The sequence below is a fragment of the Neopsephotus bourkii genome, unplaced genomic scaffold (assembly GCF_033783945.1).
Source record: "Neopsephotus bourkii isolate Nb327-2 ecotype Australia unplaced genomic scaffold, CSIRO-AGI_Nbou_v1 NB_580, whole genome shotgun sequence".
Classification (NCBI taxonomy): domain Eukaryota; kingdom Metazoa; phylum Chordata; class Aves; order Psittaciformes; family Psittacidae; genus Neopsephotus; species Neopsephotus bourkii.
In genome coordinates this window covers 1-18466 of record NW_026901081.1, presented here as the reverse complement: position 1 = coordinate 18466, position 18466 = coordinate 1, and the positions used below count along the sequence as shown (strand labels likewise).

Below are 18466 nucleotides of genomic sequence, written 5' to 3'. Positions count from 1 at the left end.
TGCTGTGCAGTGCAGTGTGGGGCAGAGCGGGGGTATGCAGTGTGGGGCAGTGCTGTGCAGTGCAGTGTGGGGCAGAGCGGGTGTATGCAGTGTGGGGCAGTGTTGTGCAGTGAAGTGCAGTGCAGTGTGGGGCAGAGCGGGGGTATGCAGTGTGGGGCAGTGCTGTGCAATGTGTGCAGTGTGGTGCTGCACAATGTGATCTGTAGTGCGGTGCGGTGTGGTGCAGCATAGTGTGGGGCAGAGCAGGTGTATGCAGCACAGTGCAGTGCAGTGCAGTGTGGGGCAGAGCAGGTGTATGCAGTGCCATGTGGTGCTGTGCAGTGCGGTTTGGTGTGGTGCGGTGCTGTGCAATGTGTGCAGTGTGGTGCTGCACAATGTCATCTGTAGTGTGGTGTGGTGCGGTGCAGTGTGGTTTGGCATGGTTCAATGGGTGCTGTGCAGTACAGTGGTGGGCAGTGCAACACATAGTGCAGTGTGCAGTGCAGTGTGGTTTGGTACGGTTCAATGTGGTGCTATGCAGTACAGTGGTGCGCAGTGCAGCGTAGTGTGCAGTGCTATGCAGTGCAGCGCAGTTTGGTGCAGTGCTCTGGGGCACCCTGTGGTGCTGCACGGTGCAGCGTGGTGCAATCCAGTGGGGCTTGTGCTACGTGGTGCTGCTGCGCAGTGCAATGTGCAGTGCAGTGTGGTGCCATGAGGGTGCAATCCAGTGTGTCTCATGGCGCTGTGCAGTGCAGTGCAGTGCAGTGCTCTGTGTCACCGTGCAGTGCAGTGCTCTGTATCACCATGCAGCGCTGTGCACAAGCAACACATCCACATGCACAAAGCAGCCACAAGCCCCACACAAAGCCCGTGCGCATAAGCACCCATGGGTGCACACGGGTACAGCCCAGAGGCCGGGGTGAGGGGCTTGATGGGTGGTTGTGGCACCCTGTATGCAAAGGGACGTCACCAGGGCCATGGAGGCACCGGTGTCAGAGGAGCTGAAATGCCACCGTTTCCCCCCCAAAACCCTGTTTTGGGACTTGCTTAGCATCAATCTGGGCTTTGTGGGGCTGGGTTTGACCACGGCGGGGGGGGAATGGGGGCTCTTCAGGCACGGCTTCACCCCAATTCTGGCAGCTCAGCCCATGACAGCGTCAAAGCCACCAGGGACTTCCTTTGGGATGAAGCCATCGGATGGGGCTGGGATGAAAGCGCTGCATTGATCCCAGTAATGAATTGCTTGTTAGTGGGATGGCTCAAGTCAGGCCTGGAGCTGGGATGGAAACCACAGCCCTGATGGGGAGGTGATGGCCAGAGCTGAGCTCTGCACGGGGAGGGAGAGACGCTGACCCCAGGATCCTGCATCCCGGAACGCTGTGGGGGGAATCACAGCCATGCACAAAGGGCAGCGTGAGCCATGGGGGCAGAGTCCTGGCCATGGGGCTGAGGGGGGCGTCATGGAATCAGGGAATGGGTTGGGATGAAGGGAGCTTAAAGCCCATCCAGCTCCAACCCCTGCCACAGGCAGGGACCCCTTCCACTGGAGCAGCTTGCTCCAAGCCCCTGTGTCCAACCTGGCCTTGAGCACTGCCAGGGATGGGGCAGCCACAGCTTCTCTGGGCACCCTGTGCCAGCGCCTCAGCACCCTCACAGGGAAGAGCTTCTGCCTTGGATCCAACCTGAGCTTCCCCTGTTTCAGTGTGAGCCCAGGCAGTGAGGTTCTGCCACCCACAGGGACCTGGACACCCCGCAGAGGTGGGACCGTGTGAGCCCCATGGAGCTCAACCAGGCCAAGGGCAAGGTCCTGCCCCTGGGTTGGGGCAATCCCAGCACAAACCCAGGCTGGGGGCGATGGGATGGAGCCTGAGGAGAAGGAATTGGGGTGCTGGGTGAGGAGCAGCTCCCCATGACCTGGCCTCAGTGAGGGCTTAAGCCCAGAACCCCCCCCCCTGTGCTGGGTGCACCCCCAGAGTGTGAGCAGCAGCTCAGGGAGGGGATCCTGCCCCTCTGCTGTGCTATGGGGAGACCCCCCCCCGCAGCCCTGCTCCATCTCTGGGGCAGCAGCACAAGAGCTCTTGACAAGGGGCTGTGGGGAGAAGCTGTGGCTCCCCCATCGCTGGTAGCATCCCTGCACCCCAAACCCCCATCCCTCACCCCTGCTCCGGAGCATCCCTGGGGACCCCCACAGGAGGCACCCACGGAGCCGCCGCGGGGAGATCCACGTATGAAATTTATTTAGGAAACCAAAACCCACCAAAAGTTATAGAGTAAGAAAGGAGGGGAAGGGGAAAGGGAAGGGGAAAGGGAAGGGGAAGGGGAAGGGGAAGGAGGAGAAGGGGAGGAAGAGAACAGGAGGAGGAGGAGAAGATTGGGAGGAGTGGAAGAACAAGGAGGAGAAGGGGAATGAGAAGGAGGAGGAGGAGAAAACAAGAAGGGGAGGAGGAGAAGAACGAGAAGAAGAAGGGGAAGAAGAAGGAGAAGAGGAGAATAACGAGGAGGAGGAGAAGGGGAAAGGGAGAAGGAGAAAAGAAGACGGGGAGGAGAAGAACAAGAAGTACAGAAGGAGAGGAGGAGAATGAGGAGAAGGGAAGGAGGATGAGAAAGAGAAGGAGGAGAAGAATAAAGAGAAGAAGGAGACAAAGCAGGAGGAGCAGGTTCGTCTCCTCGGGCTCCAGCGCAACCAGCGCCGCGAGCATCCGTCCAGGACCCGTGTGAGCAGCGCCCTCCAGCGGCCGGGGCTGGTACAGCAGGATCCGACCGGGAAACGGCGCTCGGCCATGGCGTGGTACCCGGGATGCGGGATCCCCATCCCCGCATCCATCGGCACCCGTCTGGGATGTGAGACTCCCTCAGTGGCTCCGGGATGCAGGTACCGGATGGATGAGGAGCGGTGGGATGGAGCCACCTTCCTCCTCTCGCAGTGTGGGGGTTCGCTGCTTGTGGGACCATCCATAACCCCCTCTTGTGTCATCTCATGGTGGCCAAGGGAGGTGGAGAAGGGCTTGAGGGGGGGGTCTTGTAGGAGAAGCCAGCAGCCAACGTCGTCACCGCATGGGTCCTACCAGGGTTTGGGCAAAGGCATCTCCGAGTAGGTAAGGCAAAAGGAATCGAGTTCACTTTGTCCATGGCGAGGTTCTCCTGATGCTCCCATAGACACGTGTGCTCCAGGGCACCCCAGGAGACCAGGCCAAGCTGCCCTTGATCCTGGTGGGACCAACCCCATCGGGACCAACCCCAGTAGAGCCAGGACTTCCCTGTGCTGCTTCCATCACCTTCCTCTGCCGTGGTGGTGATGATGGAGCCATCAGCTCCCATGGGCTGGATGGAAGAGCCAGAGGGGCTCAGTGCACCCCAATGCCTCATTCCCATCTCCCCCTGCCCTGGTTCTCCTGCTCATGGCTGGTTTGGGGGGCTTTAAATGGGGTGACAAAGACCTGGAGGGACCCTGTGGGGCTGGTGGAGCAGAGGGGTCCACACGTATCGGGTGGTGGGGCTGGGGAGACAATGGGGTGGCCAGAAGGGTCCATGCATGGTGGTCTATAGGACCAGAGGGACCACAGGAGACCATCAGGATCCATGCATGGCGGTTGATGGCACTAGAAGGACCACAGGAGACCATCAGAGTCCATGCATGGTGCTTGGTAGGACAGGAGGGACCACAGGAGGGCATCACTGGCCATGCATGGTGGTCAATAGGACCACAGGAGGATGGTGGGGTCCATAGGCATCAGTCAGCAAGGCAGGAGGGATGGTGGGACACTGGCAGGGTCCATGCATGGCCAGAGGGACCACAGGAAACCATCAGGATCCATGCATGGTGGTCTATAGGACCAGAGCGACCACAGGAGGACATTGATGTCCATGCATGGTGGTCTATAGGACCAGAGGGACCACAGGAGACCATCAGGATCCATGCATGGTGGTCTATAGGACCAGAGGGACCACAGGAGACCATCAGGGTCCATGCATGGTGGTCTATAGGACCAGAGGGACCACAGGAGACCATCGGGGTCCATGCATGGTGGTCTATAGGACCAGAGGGACCACAGGAGACCATCAGGGTCCATGCATGGTGGTCTATAGGACCAGAGCGACCACAGGAGGACATTGATGTCCATGCATGGTGGTCTATAGGACCAGAGGGACCACAGGAGACCATCAGAGTCCATGCATGGTGGTCTATAGGACCAGAGGGACCACAGGAGACCATCAGGGTCCATGCATGGTGGTCTATAGGACCAGAGGGACCACAGGAGACCATCAGGATCCATGCATGGCAGTTGATGGGACCAGAGGGACCACAGGAGACCATCAGGGTCCATGCATGGTGGTCTATAGGACCAGAGGGACCACAGGAGACCATCAGGGTCCATGCATGGTGGTCTATAGGACCAGAGGGACCACAGGAGACCATCGGGGTCCATGCATGGTGGTCTATAGGACCAGAGGGACAATGGTGGGGTCCATGCACGGTGGTCACAGCGGGGTGATGCCATGGACGGGTTGGCCACTGGTTGGCCACTGGTGCAGCCACTTGCAGTGAGGAGGCTTCAGGATGGGCACCATGGTGCTGAGCCCCACAGACACCACGTGGTGGGGACCAGTCCTTCAGCCTTGGCACGGGTGTAGCCCTTGCAGGGGTCATGGTTTGGTGGGACCAGGCTGGGTGAAAGACACGGGGCCCCCCATGGGTGATGGGAGTTAGAGGCAGGGGGGGTTCCGCAGTGTGGTGGGGCTGGATGCAGGCAGAGCATCCCCATGGTCATGGGCATCCTGCTCCAGATGCCTCCTGCACATAGATCCAGGCTCTTTCCATGGGTCTCATCCTGGCTCATCACCCCCAGCACTCCCTTCCCACCTCCCCAGCCTTGGCTCCACCTTTGGGGTCCATAGGGATGTCCCCACGCTGTTCACCCCATCACCAGCACTCCCATTGCCCCCCTGCATCCCATTGACCCCATTTCAGGTGACAACCCTCTGAGGGTGCTTCCATTGAGGACATTGCCCCCATTGTCACCCTATGGGGACAACACCTGCAGCCTTAAGGCAGTTGAAAGCACACCCAGCCCCACAGCGTCCCCATGGCGTCCCCATAGCGTCCCCATAGGGTCCCAAGGCAGAGTCTCACTGAAGAGGACCCCAAGGTGAAGGTGACACCTGAATGAACCCCCAGAGGAAGGGGCCAGTCCCCACTGGAGGGGAGGTGGGTCACTCGTGTCCATCCCCACCACCCCACAACCTCCTCCCCATGGGCTGGGGTAGGGGGGGGGACCATCCATGGTGCCCCCCCATCACCTCCTTCACTCCGCCCCTGCCATGGGGTGTCCCCCCTCGGGCTCCAGGCACCCGTTGAGCTGGGGGTCGTATTCCTCATCCAGGAAGTCCAAGGAGTTGTTGCTGGGCAGACCACGGATGGTGAACTTGTGGGACACCTTCGTCCACTGCTCCCGGTTGCTGGCCACCCTCTCATAGAGCTCCGATGCCTTCGGGAAGAGGTCCTGGAGCAACCTATGGGGGGAGAACCCATCACTGTGGGGCTGAACCCATTGAGATGCCACCACGCTGCTTGGGAGCCCCATAGCGTGGGTGAGACCCATCACCCATGGGGGTACACTCACTTGTAGATGGGCATGGCGATGTGCTCCATGAAGCTGATCTGCAGCTCTGGGATGTAGGCTTTCTCCCGGTCCATCATCTCCAGCGGGCGGTTGCCCATGGCTTTCTCCTGTAGAGATGGTCGATGGTCAATGGTGATCCCTTCTCCAGTCAAACCATCATGGAATGGCTTGGGTTGGAAGGGAGCTTAAAGCTCATCCAGTTACAAACCCCTGGCATGATGGGGGTGAGGATGGGATGGGAATAGGGGGAAGGATAGGGATGGGGATGGGGACAAGGATAGGGATGAGGACAAAGATAAGGATGGGGATGGGAACAAGAATGGGGATGGGGATTGGGATAAGGATGGAGATGGGAACAAGGATGGGGATTGGGATAAGGATGGGGATGGGAACAAGGATGGGGACTGGGACAACGATGGGGATGGGAACAATGATGGGGATTGGGACAAGGATGGGGGCAAAGATAAGGATGGAGATGGGAACAAGGATGGGGACTGGGACAACAATGGGGATGGGAACAATGATGGGGATTGGGACAAGGATGGGGGCAAAGATAAGGATGGAGATGGGAACAAGGATGGGGACTGGGACAACAATGGGGATGGGAACAATGATGGGGATTGGGACAAGGATGGGGGCAAAGATAAGGATGGAGATGGGAACAAGGATGGGGACTGGGACAACAATGGGGATGGGAACAATGATGGGGATTGGGACAAGGATGGGGGCAAAGATAAGGATGGAGATGGGAACAAGGATGGGGATGTGGACAAAGATAAGGATGGGGACAAAGATAAGAATGGGAACAAGGATGGGGATAGAGATGGGGATGAGGATGGGGAGAAGGATGAAGATGGAGGTGGGGACATGGCAGGGACCCCTTCCACTGGAGCAGCTTGCTCCAAGCCCCTGTGTCCAACCTGGCCTTGAGCACTGCCAGGGGTGGAACATCCATAACATCACTGGGCCAGACCTCCCTTTTCCACCTCCCACCTCACCCAAGCCCCTTTGGTGCTTGCCAAGAGCATTGGCCAAGCCCAAGCCCTGGTGCCACCTACCAGGTCACCCTGGGAGAAGAACTCCTTGTAGATCAGCTCCTGCAAGGGACAGGCTGTCAGCATGGAGGGGTGCACACTGGGGTGACCCCTCCCCACCCCATCCATCCCCCAGACCCCTCTCCATGTCCCCCATGAGGCTCCTGGCATGGGGAGCTGCTGCGTGGCCATGGGGTCCCTTCGTGGAAGAACCTCTTCCCTAGGACACGATGAGGGGCAGTGATGGGGGACATGGGGGTGCTATGGGGCGGCTCTCAGGGGGTCAGCCCCATAGTGGGATGCTCACCGCGATCTTCCTGGTGGTCTTCCAGCCCTTGGTCTGGTCGGAGAGGTCGCAGGAGGTCATGAGCAGGCAGAGCAAGAGGCTGTGGTGCTGCTTGTTCTTGGGGTCGTAGCCCACTGTGGGGCAGGGGTTGGGGGGCTCAGGAAGGAGCCCCACAGCCCCCATCACCCCCCTGTATGAGGACTATGGGGACCTGCGGTGCCAGCTCCCAGCCTTGGTGGGCTGAGGTCCCACCATGACCCCTTATCCCAAAGGCTTCACCTTCTGCCATCTTCTGGAGGTCCTTGAAGATGCGGAGGTGATGGGCCAGGTCGGTGGCCAAGATGATGTCCCTCATGAGGTCCAGCATGCGCTGGTAGTCCTGCAGGGCCAGGCAAGGTGACCACCAGCATCCCAAGAGCTGGATCCGGGGCCGGGGAGCTCGGATGGGATATGGGATGCTCAGCATGGAAGAGGGACCAAGCGTTGGGGCTCACCTTACGGGAGAAGTGGTCAAAGATGTTGCAGCCTTGGCTGTTGAGGATGGCGATGGCTTGGGCAAAGTGATGCCGCTGCAGGAGAAGGCAGGACCATGGAGCAGGCAGGGAGCAGGCAGGGTCCTGCCCCACCACCATGGCCAGGGTGGACCTTACCTCCATGACGGAGCCCTCTGAGCTGTACAGCGCAGCCAGGACTGATTTCTGCAAGGCAAAGAGGTGGGATCCATGGAGTTATGGGGGTGCAGAACCCCTTGGGCCCCGTCCCCATCCCTATCCCCACAACCCCTGCGCATCCCAGCAGCGGGCTCGGCTCACCGAGGCCACCTGGAAGGAGTTATTGGTGCCTCTGTGGTCCAGGTCGTGGCACATGCAGGAGATGAAGAGGGCAAAGATCTCGATGTCTCTGAGATGGGGGAAGGAGGGAAACTGAGGCAGGCGGGAGGGCAGGGAGCACCCCATGGGGACAGGGCACGGGGATGGGCTCCAGCCTTACTCCAGGTAGTTGACGAGCTCCAGGTTCTTGTAGAGCAGGTAGCAGAAGTGGGAGACGGAGAAGGCGTGCATCCAGTTGTGGTACGGGGGGTCCCGGTAGCCCTTCTTCACCATCAGGCAGAACCTGGATGGGGACACAGGGATATGGGTTGGGGGGGACTTGGTACCCACGGGGGCCTTCAATTGGCTGGGTGGACCCTGGCAGGATGGGGATGGAGATGGTGACAAGGATAAGGATGGGCTCAACGATGGGGATGAGGATGGAGATGGGGAGGGGGACTGGGACAAGGATAAAGATAAGGACAAGGATAAGGATCTTTAGAGCGAGGTGTCCCTGCCCACGGCAGGGGGGTTGGAACTTGATGATCTTAAGGTCCTTTCCAACCCAAACTATTCTATGATTCTATAAGGATAACAATAACAATAATGATAACAATAATGATAAGGACAAAGATAAGGACAAGGAAGATAAGGATAAGGATAAGGGTAAGGATAAGGATAACAACAAGGACAAGGGTAAGGATAAAGATAACAAGGATAAGGACAAGGACAAGGACAAGGATAAGGATAAGGACAAAGACAAGGAGGATAAGGGTAAGGATAAAGATAACAACAAGGATAAGTGTAAGGGTAAAGATAACAACAAGGATAAGGGTAAGGGTAAAGATACCAACAAGGATAAGGGTAAGGGTAAGGGTGAGGGTGAGGATAAGGATAAGGATAAGGATAAGGATAAGGATAAGGATAAGGATAAAGGATAAAGGATAAAGGATGGGGATGGTAACAAGGATGAGAGTAAGGGTAAGGGTAAGGGTGAGGCTAAGGCTAAGGCTAAGGCTAAGGCTAAGGCTAAGGCTAAGGCTAAGGCTAAGGCTACGGATAAGGATAAGGCTAAGGATAAGGATAAGGATGGGGACGGTGCCAAGGATGAGGACAGGGATGGAGCCCCACCTGGTGAGTGTCTGACGGTCCATCTTGTAGGTGTTGATGAAGTTCATGTCCTGCAGCATGCTCAGGATGGCCTGTGGAGGGGACAGGGGGGTGGCAGCGGGTGACAGCGCCCAGCAGGGTCCCCCCCCAGGCAGGCAGCTGCAGTTTGGGGCCCTCACCATGGAGGTGTCATCCTCGGGCAGCGAGCGCGGGGTGTAGGTGAAGTTGGCGAAGTTGGGGTCGATGGTGGCCACGGGCTGGATGCCCTCGTTCAGCAGCTTCGTGTACTCATCATCCGATACCTGCAGCATGAGCAGGTCATCAGGGTGTCCCCCCACAGCATCCCCAGGGTACCACCCCACAGTGGGGTTGCACCATGGGGGTGGTGGGGGGTCCCAGCTCGTGTCCCCATCGCTGTCCCCGTGTCCCCGCACCTTCATGTGGTACATCATCATCTCGTTGGCCAGGTGGCTGCGGTACTGCGCCTCATTCACCTTCTTGTAGAGCAGAGACTGGGGGGGGGGAGGGTGGTTATGAGAGCACTGGGGGGGCACAAAGCCTCCCAGTACCTCCCAGTCCCTACCAGTCAGCCAGAACATCCATGTGTGCCCTCCCCATCCATCCCTTCACTTACCATGCCATGCCATCCTCATCCCGTCCCATCTCATCCCATCCCAATCCATCCCATCCCATGACAACCCACCCCATCCCATCCATCGCATCCCATTCCATCTTATCCCGTCTTATCCCATCCTATCCCATCCCGTTCCATCCCATCCTATCCTATCCATCCCATCCCATTCCATCCCATCCCATCCCATCCTATCCTATCCATCCCATCCCATCCCATCCCATCCCATCCATCCCATCCCATCCATCCCATCCCATTCTAACCCATCCCATCCTATCCTATCCATCCCATCCCATTCCATCCCATCTTATCCTATCCCATCCATCCCATCTCATTCCATCCTATCCCATCCCATGCAATCCCATCCATCCCATCCCCATCTTATTCCATCCCACCTCATACCATCCCATTCCATCCCATCCCATCCCATCCCATCCCATCCCATCCCATTCCATCCCATCTCATCCCATTCCATCCCATCCCAATCCATCTCATCCCATTTTATCCCATCCCCTCCACCGCCTATCCCCAAGGACTGGGGACCACACCATGTCCCCCCCATCACCCCTGTGCTGTGTCCATCCCCGGGCCCCCCTTGCCCCCTCTCGTACATGGGCGATGCTGATGCCGCAGTAGATGGAGAAGGCGGTGGCCAGGTCCTCATCGAACTTGCTGAACCAGGGCCCATTGATCTTGTTGACCAGCTCCGCCACCCCGATCACCTCTGCAGGGGGACCGAGGGGGCACAGGGGCAGGATCAGGCCCATGTAAAAGGGACAGTGCTGTGCCCATGGGCAGGGACAGGATCATGCCCATGTAAAAGGGACAGTGCTGTGCCCATGGGCAGGGACAGGATCATGCCCATGTAAAAGGGACAGTGCTGTGCCCATGGGCAGGGGACAGGATCATGCCCATGTAAAAGGGACAGTGCTGTGCCCATGGGCAGGGGACAGGATCATGCCCATGTGCTGGGGACAGGATGGTGCTACCATAATGGTACCCAGATGCTGTTGGCAGTGCTGTGCCCGTGTGCTGGGGACAGGATGGTGCCACCGGAATGGTACCCAGATGCTGTTGACAGTGCTGTCCCCATGTGCTGAGGGAGAGGATGGTGCCACCGGAATGGTACCCAGATGCTGTTGGCAGTGCTGTGCCCATGGGCAGGGGACAGGATCATGCCTGTGTGCTGGGCACAGTAATGGTACCCAGATGCTGTTGCCAGTGCTGTGCCCATGTGCTGAGGAACAGGATGCTGACCACATCCTTAGAGTGCATTAGTGCCTGTGTGCCAGGGCCTGATGCCATCCCCATGCCCCAGGGCACCCTTCCACCACCACCACCCACATGGATCCCATCTCCCAGTGCCGGCCCCGTGCCCCCATCAGCCCTCACCCTGGCTCTCGTTCTTGATGGGGAAGCAGAGGATGTTCCTGGTGCGGAAGCCGGTGCTGTCGTCCACGCCGCGGTAGAAGAGCGGGTGGGAATAGGCATCCTTGATGTTGAGGATCTTGCCCGTGGTGGCCACGTGCCCGGCGATGCCCTGGTCAGCGGGGATGCGGATCTCGTAGCTCTGGAGCAGGGATATGGATTGAGGCATTGTCAGTGTGACCGTGTGGGTACCAGTGCGGTCCATGGGGAGCCAGGCTGGGGGAATTGGGGCTGTTGAGCCTGGAGAAGAGAAGCTGCGTGGAGACCTCAGAGCAGCTTCCAGTGTGTGAAGGGGGCCTATAGGGATGCTGGGGATGGACTCTTCATTAGGGACTGTAGTGATAGGACAAGGGGTGATGGGTTCAAACCAAAACAGGGGGAGTTTAGATTGGATATAAGGGAAAAGCTGTTTACTATGAGGATGCTGAGGCACTGGAATGGGTTGCCCAGGGAGGTTGTTAATGCCCCATCCCTGGCAGTGCTCAAGGCCAGGTTGGACACAGGGGCTTGGAGCAAGCTGCTCCAGTGGAAGGGGTCCCTGCCCATAGCAGGGGTTGGGAATGGAGGAGCTTTAAGCTCCCTTCATCCCCCCCCATTCCCTGATTCCACATCACTTTAGGGACAGGACCCCGGGCACCCCCCAAGCCCCATTGTGTGCTCCCCGCTCTCACCTCATCATCCACCACTCCTCCATCAAACACTTTGGCCACCAGCTCGTGGCTGAGCCGGTCCAGCAGGAACACGGAGCATCTGCAACAGACGCTGATGCTGCTGGCACCCGAGGGGGGGGTCCCCCAGCACCCCAATGGTGTCACCCCCCCCACACCCCCCCCAAAGGGGCTCACTCACATCTCGGCGTTGCTGAGGTTCCGCGCCTCGGTGATGATCTCCTGGAGCAGAACGGAGACGTCGTCTGCGGGGAGGGGAGGGGGGGGTCAGGGGCTGACCGAGGCCCCCCCCCCCCCGTTTCCTGCTTCCCCATCGCACTTTCCCTGCCCACCCATGCAATGGAAGGGGGGGATCTGCCTGCACCCCCCCCCACTGCAGGGGTATGGGAGCATGCGTGTGGACTTGTATGTGTGTGCATGTGTGCATGTGCATGTGTGTGTGTGTGTGTACATGTGTGTGTGTGTGTGTGTCTGTGCATGCATGTGTATGCGCACACCATAGGGTGACAGAGCACATGCAAGTGGCCAGCAGCCAGTGCAGTGTAGTGTGTGCGTGCAGCAGTGCGTGTGTGTGTGTGCATGCAGTGCATGTGTAGCAGTGCATGTGTGTGCAGCAGTGCATGTGCAGCAGTGCACGTGTGTGCAGCAGTGCATGTGTGTGCATGCAGTGCATGTGTGTGCATGCAGTGTGTGTGCATGCAGTGCATGTGCAGAAGTATGTGTGCAGCAGTGCATGTGTGTGTGCATGCAGTGCATGTGCAGCAGTGCATGTGTGCGTGCATGCAGTGCATGTGCAGAAGTATGTGTGCAGCAGTGTGTGTATCAATGTGTGTGCATCAATGCATGTGTGTGCAGCACTGCATGTGTGTGCATCAGTGCATCTGCATCAGTGCATGTGCATGCATGCAGCAGCCATTTGTGTGTGCAGCCGTGTATGTGTGTCAGTGCATGTGTGTGCATGCAGCAGTGATGTGTGTGTGCAGCACTGTATGTGCACCAGTGCGTGTGTGTGCATCAGTGCATGTGTGTGCATGCAGTGTGCATGCAGCAGTGCTTTGCATGTGCAGCAGTGCATGTGTGTGCAGCAGTGTGCGCACACAGCAGTGTATTAGTGTGTGTGCAGCAGCTCACCTGCGCATGCAGCAGCACATACATGCAGCAGTGCATGTGTATGTGCAGTAGTGTGCCTGCAGCAGCACACACGTGCACACACATCCCTGCATGCACACAGCTCTCCATGCTCACACAATGTGCAGCACCAGTGCAAGCCCCCGGCCACCCTCCTGTGACCACATCCCAACGGGACCCAAGCTGGCATCAATGGGGACGAGCTCCCTGGTGCCCCCATCCCCATGCGCAGCACCCTCAGCGCTGCCCCTGCACCAGCACCTACCCAAGTGGGTGAAGAGGTTCTTTGCCACCTGCAGCAGGGCCTGGTGAGGACAGAGGGGACGGGGTCAGCACATGCCGGGACACGGGGCACACGCGTGTGCTTAGCGTGACACGGCCTCACCTGGCACTCGCACTTGAGCTTCTGCTCCTTCTGGAAGGCCAAGGTGCTGGTGAGCACCGTGGAGGTGTAGCAGAAGCAGTGCTGGATCTTGTGCTCATCCGCCTCTGTGTAGCTGCATTGGGGGACAAGACCCCAATGGGGACACCAGCACAGAGCCCTCAGTAGGGTCCAGAGCGAACGGCTCTGTTCTCACCCCATGGTGGTACCCAAAAGGCACCTGGAAGGGGTCCGGGTGCCCGTGCTCACCTCTCACCGCTCAGCTTGTTGAAGGCGCAGGCCAATGCCACCACTTGGGAGGTGGCACGGCTGATGACGGGGACACAGAGCATGGAGGTGACCTGGCAGCCCAGCATGCTGCTCAGCTGCTTGTGCTCCTCCTGTGGGAGCAGCGGAGATGGGCACCCCATGGGACACCAAGGGGGACCCTCACAGGAGCGTGTCCCCATCCACGTCCAGGATGGGACCCACCTCGCTGATGTCCTTCAAGGTGATGGACTTCTTGTCCTCCACCACTTGCCCCAGGCGCCCGAAGGTGAGCTGTGGGTGGAGGGGATGGGTGAGCCCATGGCACCCGTTGCACCCCACATCTCCATCCCCTCATCACCCCACTCACCGAGAAGCTGATCTCCTCCTCCAGGACACGGTCCCCCACCACCTACAAGAGATGTGGGGAGGAGAACCCATGAGATGGTGGTTGAGCCCCATGGAGATGGGTTAGGGGGTGCCCCCTGGCCCCATAGGGTGCTGGTGAGGGTGGGGGGATCACAGTGGGACCCACCTGGCAGAAGAGCTGGTGGTTGTCCTCAGACACAAGCAGGAGGCAGCAGCACAGGGACTGGGTCTCCTGCTTCAGCTATGGGGGGATAAAGGGGGGGTCACCACTTCAATGTGCCCCAGGACCCCCAGGGAAGGATCTGGCCCTTTGTCACCTCCCTGGGTACCCACAAGGTGCACACAGGACAAGGGGCCCCCCTAGAACCTCTTCCTGTGGCTGGAAAGGTTCACCCTGATGGTGAGGACAAGGCTGTTCACCCTGGTCACTACTGATGGTGAGGACAAGGCTGTTCCTGGTCACTGCTGATGGTGAGGACAAGGCTGTTCACCCTGGTCACTACTGATGGTGAGGACAAGGCTGTTCACCCTGGTCACTGCTGATGGTGAGGACAAGGCTGTTCACCCTGGTCACTACTGATGACTTGAAGGTTTTCTTTGCTTTGAGGGACATTCTATATGGGGATGGGGGATAAAACGGGGTGTCCCCATGCTGGGACACACTGGGGACCATTGGGGTGACTACTCACATAGTTGACCACCTTGAGCTGGAGCGAGGCAGCATCCAGGTCATAGAGCTCACCTGCAGGAGGGGCGAGAGGGGCTCAGCACCCACCATCACCCTGCCCTGCACCCCGACCCCACTGCCCCCCCCACCCCTCACCGCAGAGCTGCAGGATCTTGCAGTCCAGGGCGCTGTAGCTGCTGTTGGGCCCCTTCTCAGCCTTGGCCAAGGAGGTCTGGGAGGAACTGGTGGAGAGGCTGACCTGGGGCCAGGGCTGCAGCTTCTGCAGGGCCTGCAGGCGCCGGAACGCTACCAGGGTCTGCAGAGGGACAGGGACAGAGGGGATGGGTGCGGGGTCCCAGTGTGGGGTCCCACTGGGGATGGGTGGCCGGGGACCGGGGTGATGGGACCCATAACAGAGCCAAGGCACTCACGTGTCTCTCCAGCGCCCGCAGGTTCTGCTCGTCCAGGTCGCTCAGTTGGCCGCAGTGCACCTGAGGAGGGGTTGTGGGGTGAGGAGCCCGAGGGCTGGGGTTTGCTCTCACCCCAAAGCCCTGCCCATGTGCCCGTGCTCACCAGGATGACGCACACCACGGCCCCGCTCTCCTTGTCCACCAGTGGGAGGATGAGCACTGGAACACAAGAGAGGGGTGGGACTGGGGGAACTGGGGGCTGTGGCACTGAGCCCTCAGGTTCATGTTCCCTCCATGATAAGAGTCATCATCCATCCACCCATCCATCCATGCATCCATCCATTCATTCACCCATTCACCCATCCACTCATCCATCCATCCATCCATCTATCCATCCACACACCCATCCATCCATCTATCCATCCACACACCCATCCATCCATCCATCCATCCATCCATCCATCCATCCATGCACCCATCTGCTCATCCATCCTCCATCCTCCCACCCATCCACTTATCCTCCCACCCATAGAATCACAGAATCCCAGACAGATTTGGGTTGGAAGGGACCTTAAAGCTCCTTCAGGGCAGGGACCCCTTCCACTGGAGCAGCTTGCTCCAAGCCCCTGTGTCCAACCTGGCCTTGAGCACTGCCAAGGATGGGGCAGCCACAGCTTCTCTGGGCCAACCTGGTCATGCATCCATCTATCCATCCATTCATCCATTAATCCATCCATCTGTCTTGTCCGTCCATCCATCCATCCATCCATCCATCCATCCATCCTTCCATCCATCCGTTCAACCATTAATCCATCCATCCATCAATCCATCCATCCTTCCATCCATCCTTCCTTCCTTCCTTCCTTCCATCCATCCATCCATCCATCCATCCATCCATCCATCCATCCATCCTTCCATCCATTAATCAATCCATCCATCCTTCCAACCATCCATCCATCCATCCATCCATCAATCCACCCATCCATCCTTTCATCTATCCATCCATCCATCCATCCATCCATCCACCCATCCATCCTTCCATCTATCCATCCATCCATCCATCCATCCATCCATCCATCCCTCCATCCATCCATCCATCCATCCATCCATCCATCTATCCACCCATCCCTCCATCCATCTATCCATCCATCCATCCATCCATCCATCCCTCCATCCATCCATCCATCCATCCATCCATCCATCCAACCATCCATCCATCCATCCATCCTTCCATCTATCCATCCATCCATCATCCATCCACACACCCATCCATCCATCCCCTCTCCCCCCACCTCAGCACCCACCTTGCGTGCCGGGGGCCAGGGGTGCTGCCAGGGGTCCCAGCTGCTGGCTGGGGAGCTCAGTGGGGGGCAGCCCCCCACATTCCAGCCGCTTCTGCTTCCGCACCGCATCCCTGCAGGGACACAGACACCCTGAGGCACCCAGGTACACGTGTGTCCCTGCACACACCCAATGCCCTGCACGTGTGTGTCCCTGCATGCACCCAGTGCCCTACACGTGTGTATCCCTGCACACACCCAATGCCCTGCACGTGTGTGTCCCTGCATGCACCCAGTGCCCTCACACCAGTGTCCAGCTCCCAGGGAATTCCCTGTGTGTTGAACCTTATCCAATGGATGGGTGTAGGGACAGGAACAGGATGGGGACAGGGATGGGACAAGGATGAGGAAGAGGATGAGGATGGGGATGTGAAAGGGATAAGGATGGGGACAAGGATGGGGATGGGAATGGAAAGAGGATGGCAGCGGGGATGAGAATGAGGATGAAGATGGGGAAGGAGAAAAGGGATAAGGATGGGAGAAAGGTGGGGAGCAGCACAGAATAAGGATGGGGACCAGAGTGGGATGGGAATGAGATGAGGAGCAGGAGGTGGATGAAGATGAGCACGAGGATGAGGATGGAAATGGGGATGGGGAAGGGAAAAGGCATGAGGATAGAGACGGGGATAGAGACAGGGATGGAATGAGCATGGGGCCAAGGGCGAGGATGGGGAAGGGGAAGGGAAAGGGCATAAGGATGGGGATGGAGACAGGGATGGAGACAGGGATGGAATGAGCATGGGGTCAAGGGCGAGGATGGGGAAGGGGAAGGGAAAGGACATAGGGATGGGGATGGAGACAGGGATAGAGACAGGGATGGAGACAGGGATAGAATGAGCATGGGGTCAAGGGCGAGGATGGGGAAGGGGAAGGGAAAGGACATAGGGATGAGGATGGAGACAGGGATAGAGACAGGGGTGGAATGAGCATGGGGTCAAGGGCGAGGATGGGGAAGGGAAAGGGCATAGGGATGGGGATGGAGACAGGGATGGAGACAGGGATGGAGACAGGGATGGAATGAGCATGGGGTCAAGGGCGAGGATGGAGATGGCGAAGAGAAAGGGGACAGGAATGAGGCTGTGGATGTGGATGGGATGAGGATGGGGACAGGTCCCTGACCTTCAGCACCCAACCCCAGGTCCGCAGCAAGGAGGGGACACAGAGCAGTGCTGGGGGGGACAAGGGTCTGCGTGTACACAACCCTTCCATGCACACGCGTGTGCGCACGCAACCCCTCCATGCACACGCGTGTGTGCACGCAACCCCTCCATGCACATGCATGTGTGCACGCAACCCCTCCATGCACACGCATGTGTGCACACAACCCCTCCATGCACACGTGTGTGCACGCAACCCCTCCATGCACATGCATGTGTGCACGCAACCCCTCCATGCACACGCATGTGTGCACACAACCCCTCCATGCACATGCATGTGTGCACGCAACCCCTCCATGCACACATGTGTGTGCACGCAACCCCTCCATGCACACACGTGTGCACGCAACCCCTCCATGCACACGTGTGTGCGCACGCAACCCCTCCACGCACACGCGTGTGTGCACGCAACCCCTCCATGCACACGCGTGTGCGCACGCAACCCCTCCATGCACACGTGTGCGTGCACACAACCCCTCCATGCACACGCGTGTGCGCACGCAATCCCTCCATGCACACGCGTGTGCGCACGCAACCCCTCCATGCACACGCGTGTGCGCACGCAACCCCTCCATGCACACACGTGTGCGCACGCAACCCCTCCATGCACACGCGTGTGCGCACGCAACCCCTCCATGCACACGCCTGTGCGCACGCAACCCCTCCATGCACACGTGTGCGCACGCAACCCCTCCATGCACATGCGTGCACACAACCCCTCCATGCACACGCGTGTGGCACACAACCCCTCCATGCACACGCGTGTGTGCACGCAACCCCTCCATGCACACGCGTGTGCGCACGCAACCCCTCCATGCACACGCGTGTGCGCACGCAACCCCTCCATGCACACACGTGTGCGCACGCAACCCCTCCATGCACACGCGTGTGCACACACAACCCCTCCATGCACACGCGTGCGCGCACGCAACCCCTCCATGCACACGCGTGTGTGACGCAACCCCTCCATGCACACGCGTGCGTGAACGCAACCCCTCCATGCACACGCGTGTGAACGCAACCCCTCCATGCACACGCGTGTGCGCACGCAACCCCTCCATGCACACGCGCGTGTGAACGCAACCCCTCCATGCACACGCGTGTGAACGCAACCCCTCCATGCAGACGCGTGTGCGCACGCAACCCCTCCATGCACACGCGTGTGTGCACGCAACCCCTCCATGCACACGCGTGCGTGCAC

General features: G+C 58.9%; 1 protein-coding gene across 1 annotated transcript; it reads right to left on the bottom strand.

The window, feature by feature from the left end:
* Nucleotides 1-5203: 5203 nt before the first annotated feature.
* Nucleotides 5204-16201, bottom strand: PDE2A (phosphodiesterase 2A; the record flags this gene model as incomplete). Its single annotated transcript, XM_061351329.1, has 27 exons — nucleotides 5204-5490; nucleotides 5601-5707; nucleotides 6659-6697; nucleotides 6942-7054; nucleotides 7200-7299; nucleotides 7415-7489; nucleotides 7571-7618; nucleotides 7733-7820; nucleotides 7911-8033; nucleotides 8861-8931; nucleotides 9019-9141; nucleotides 9274-9351; nucleotides 10082-10194; nucleotides 10863-11040; nucleotides 11570-11648; nucleotides 11748-11811; nucleotides 12960-12999; nucleotides 13080-13191; nucleotides 13326-13456; nucleotides 13548-13616; nucleotides 13693-13734; nucleotides 13858-13932; nucleotides 14381-14433; nucleotides 14515-14674; nucleotides 14790-14849; nucleotides 14932-14987; nucleotides 16073-16201. Coding segments are annotated over 27 exons (2534 nt in total), but the record flags the coding sequence as incomplete, so codon positions are not given.
* Nucleotides 16202-18466: the final 2265 nt, after the last annotated feature.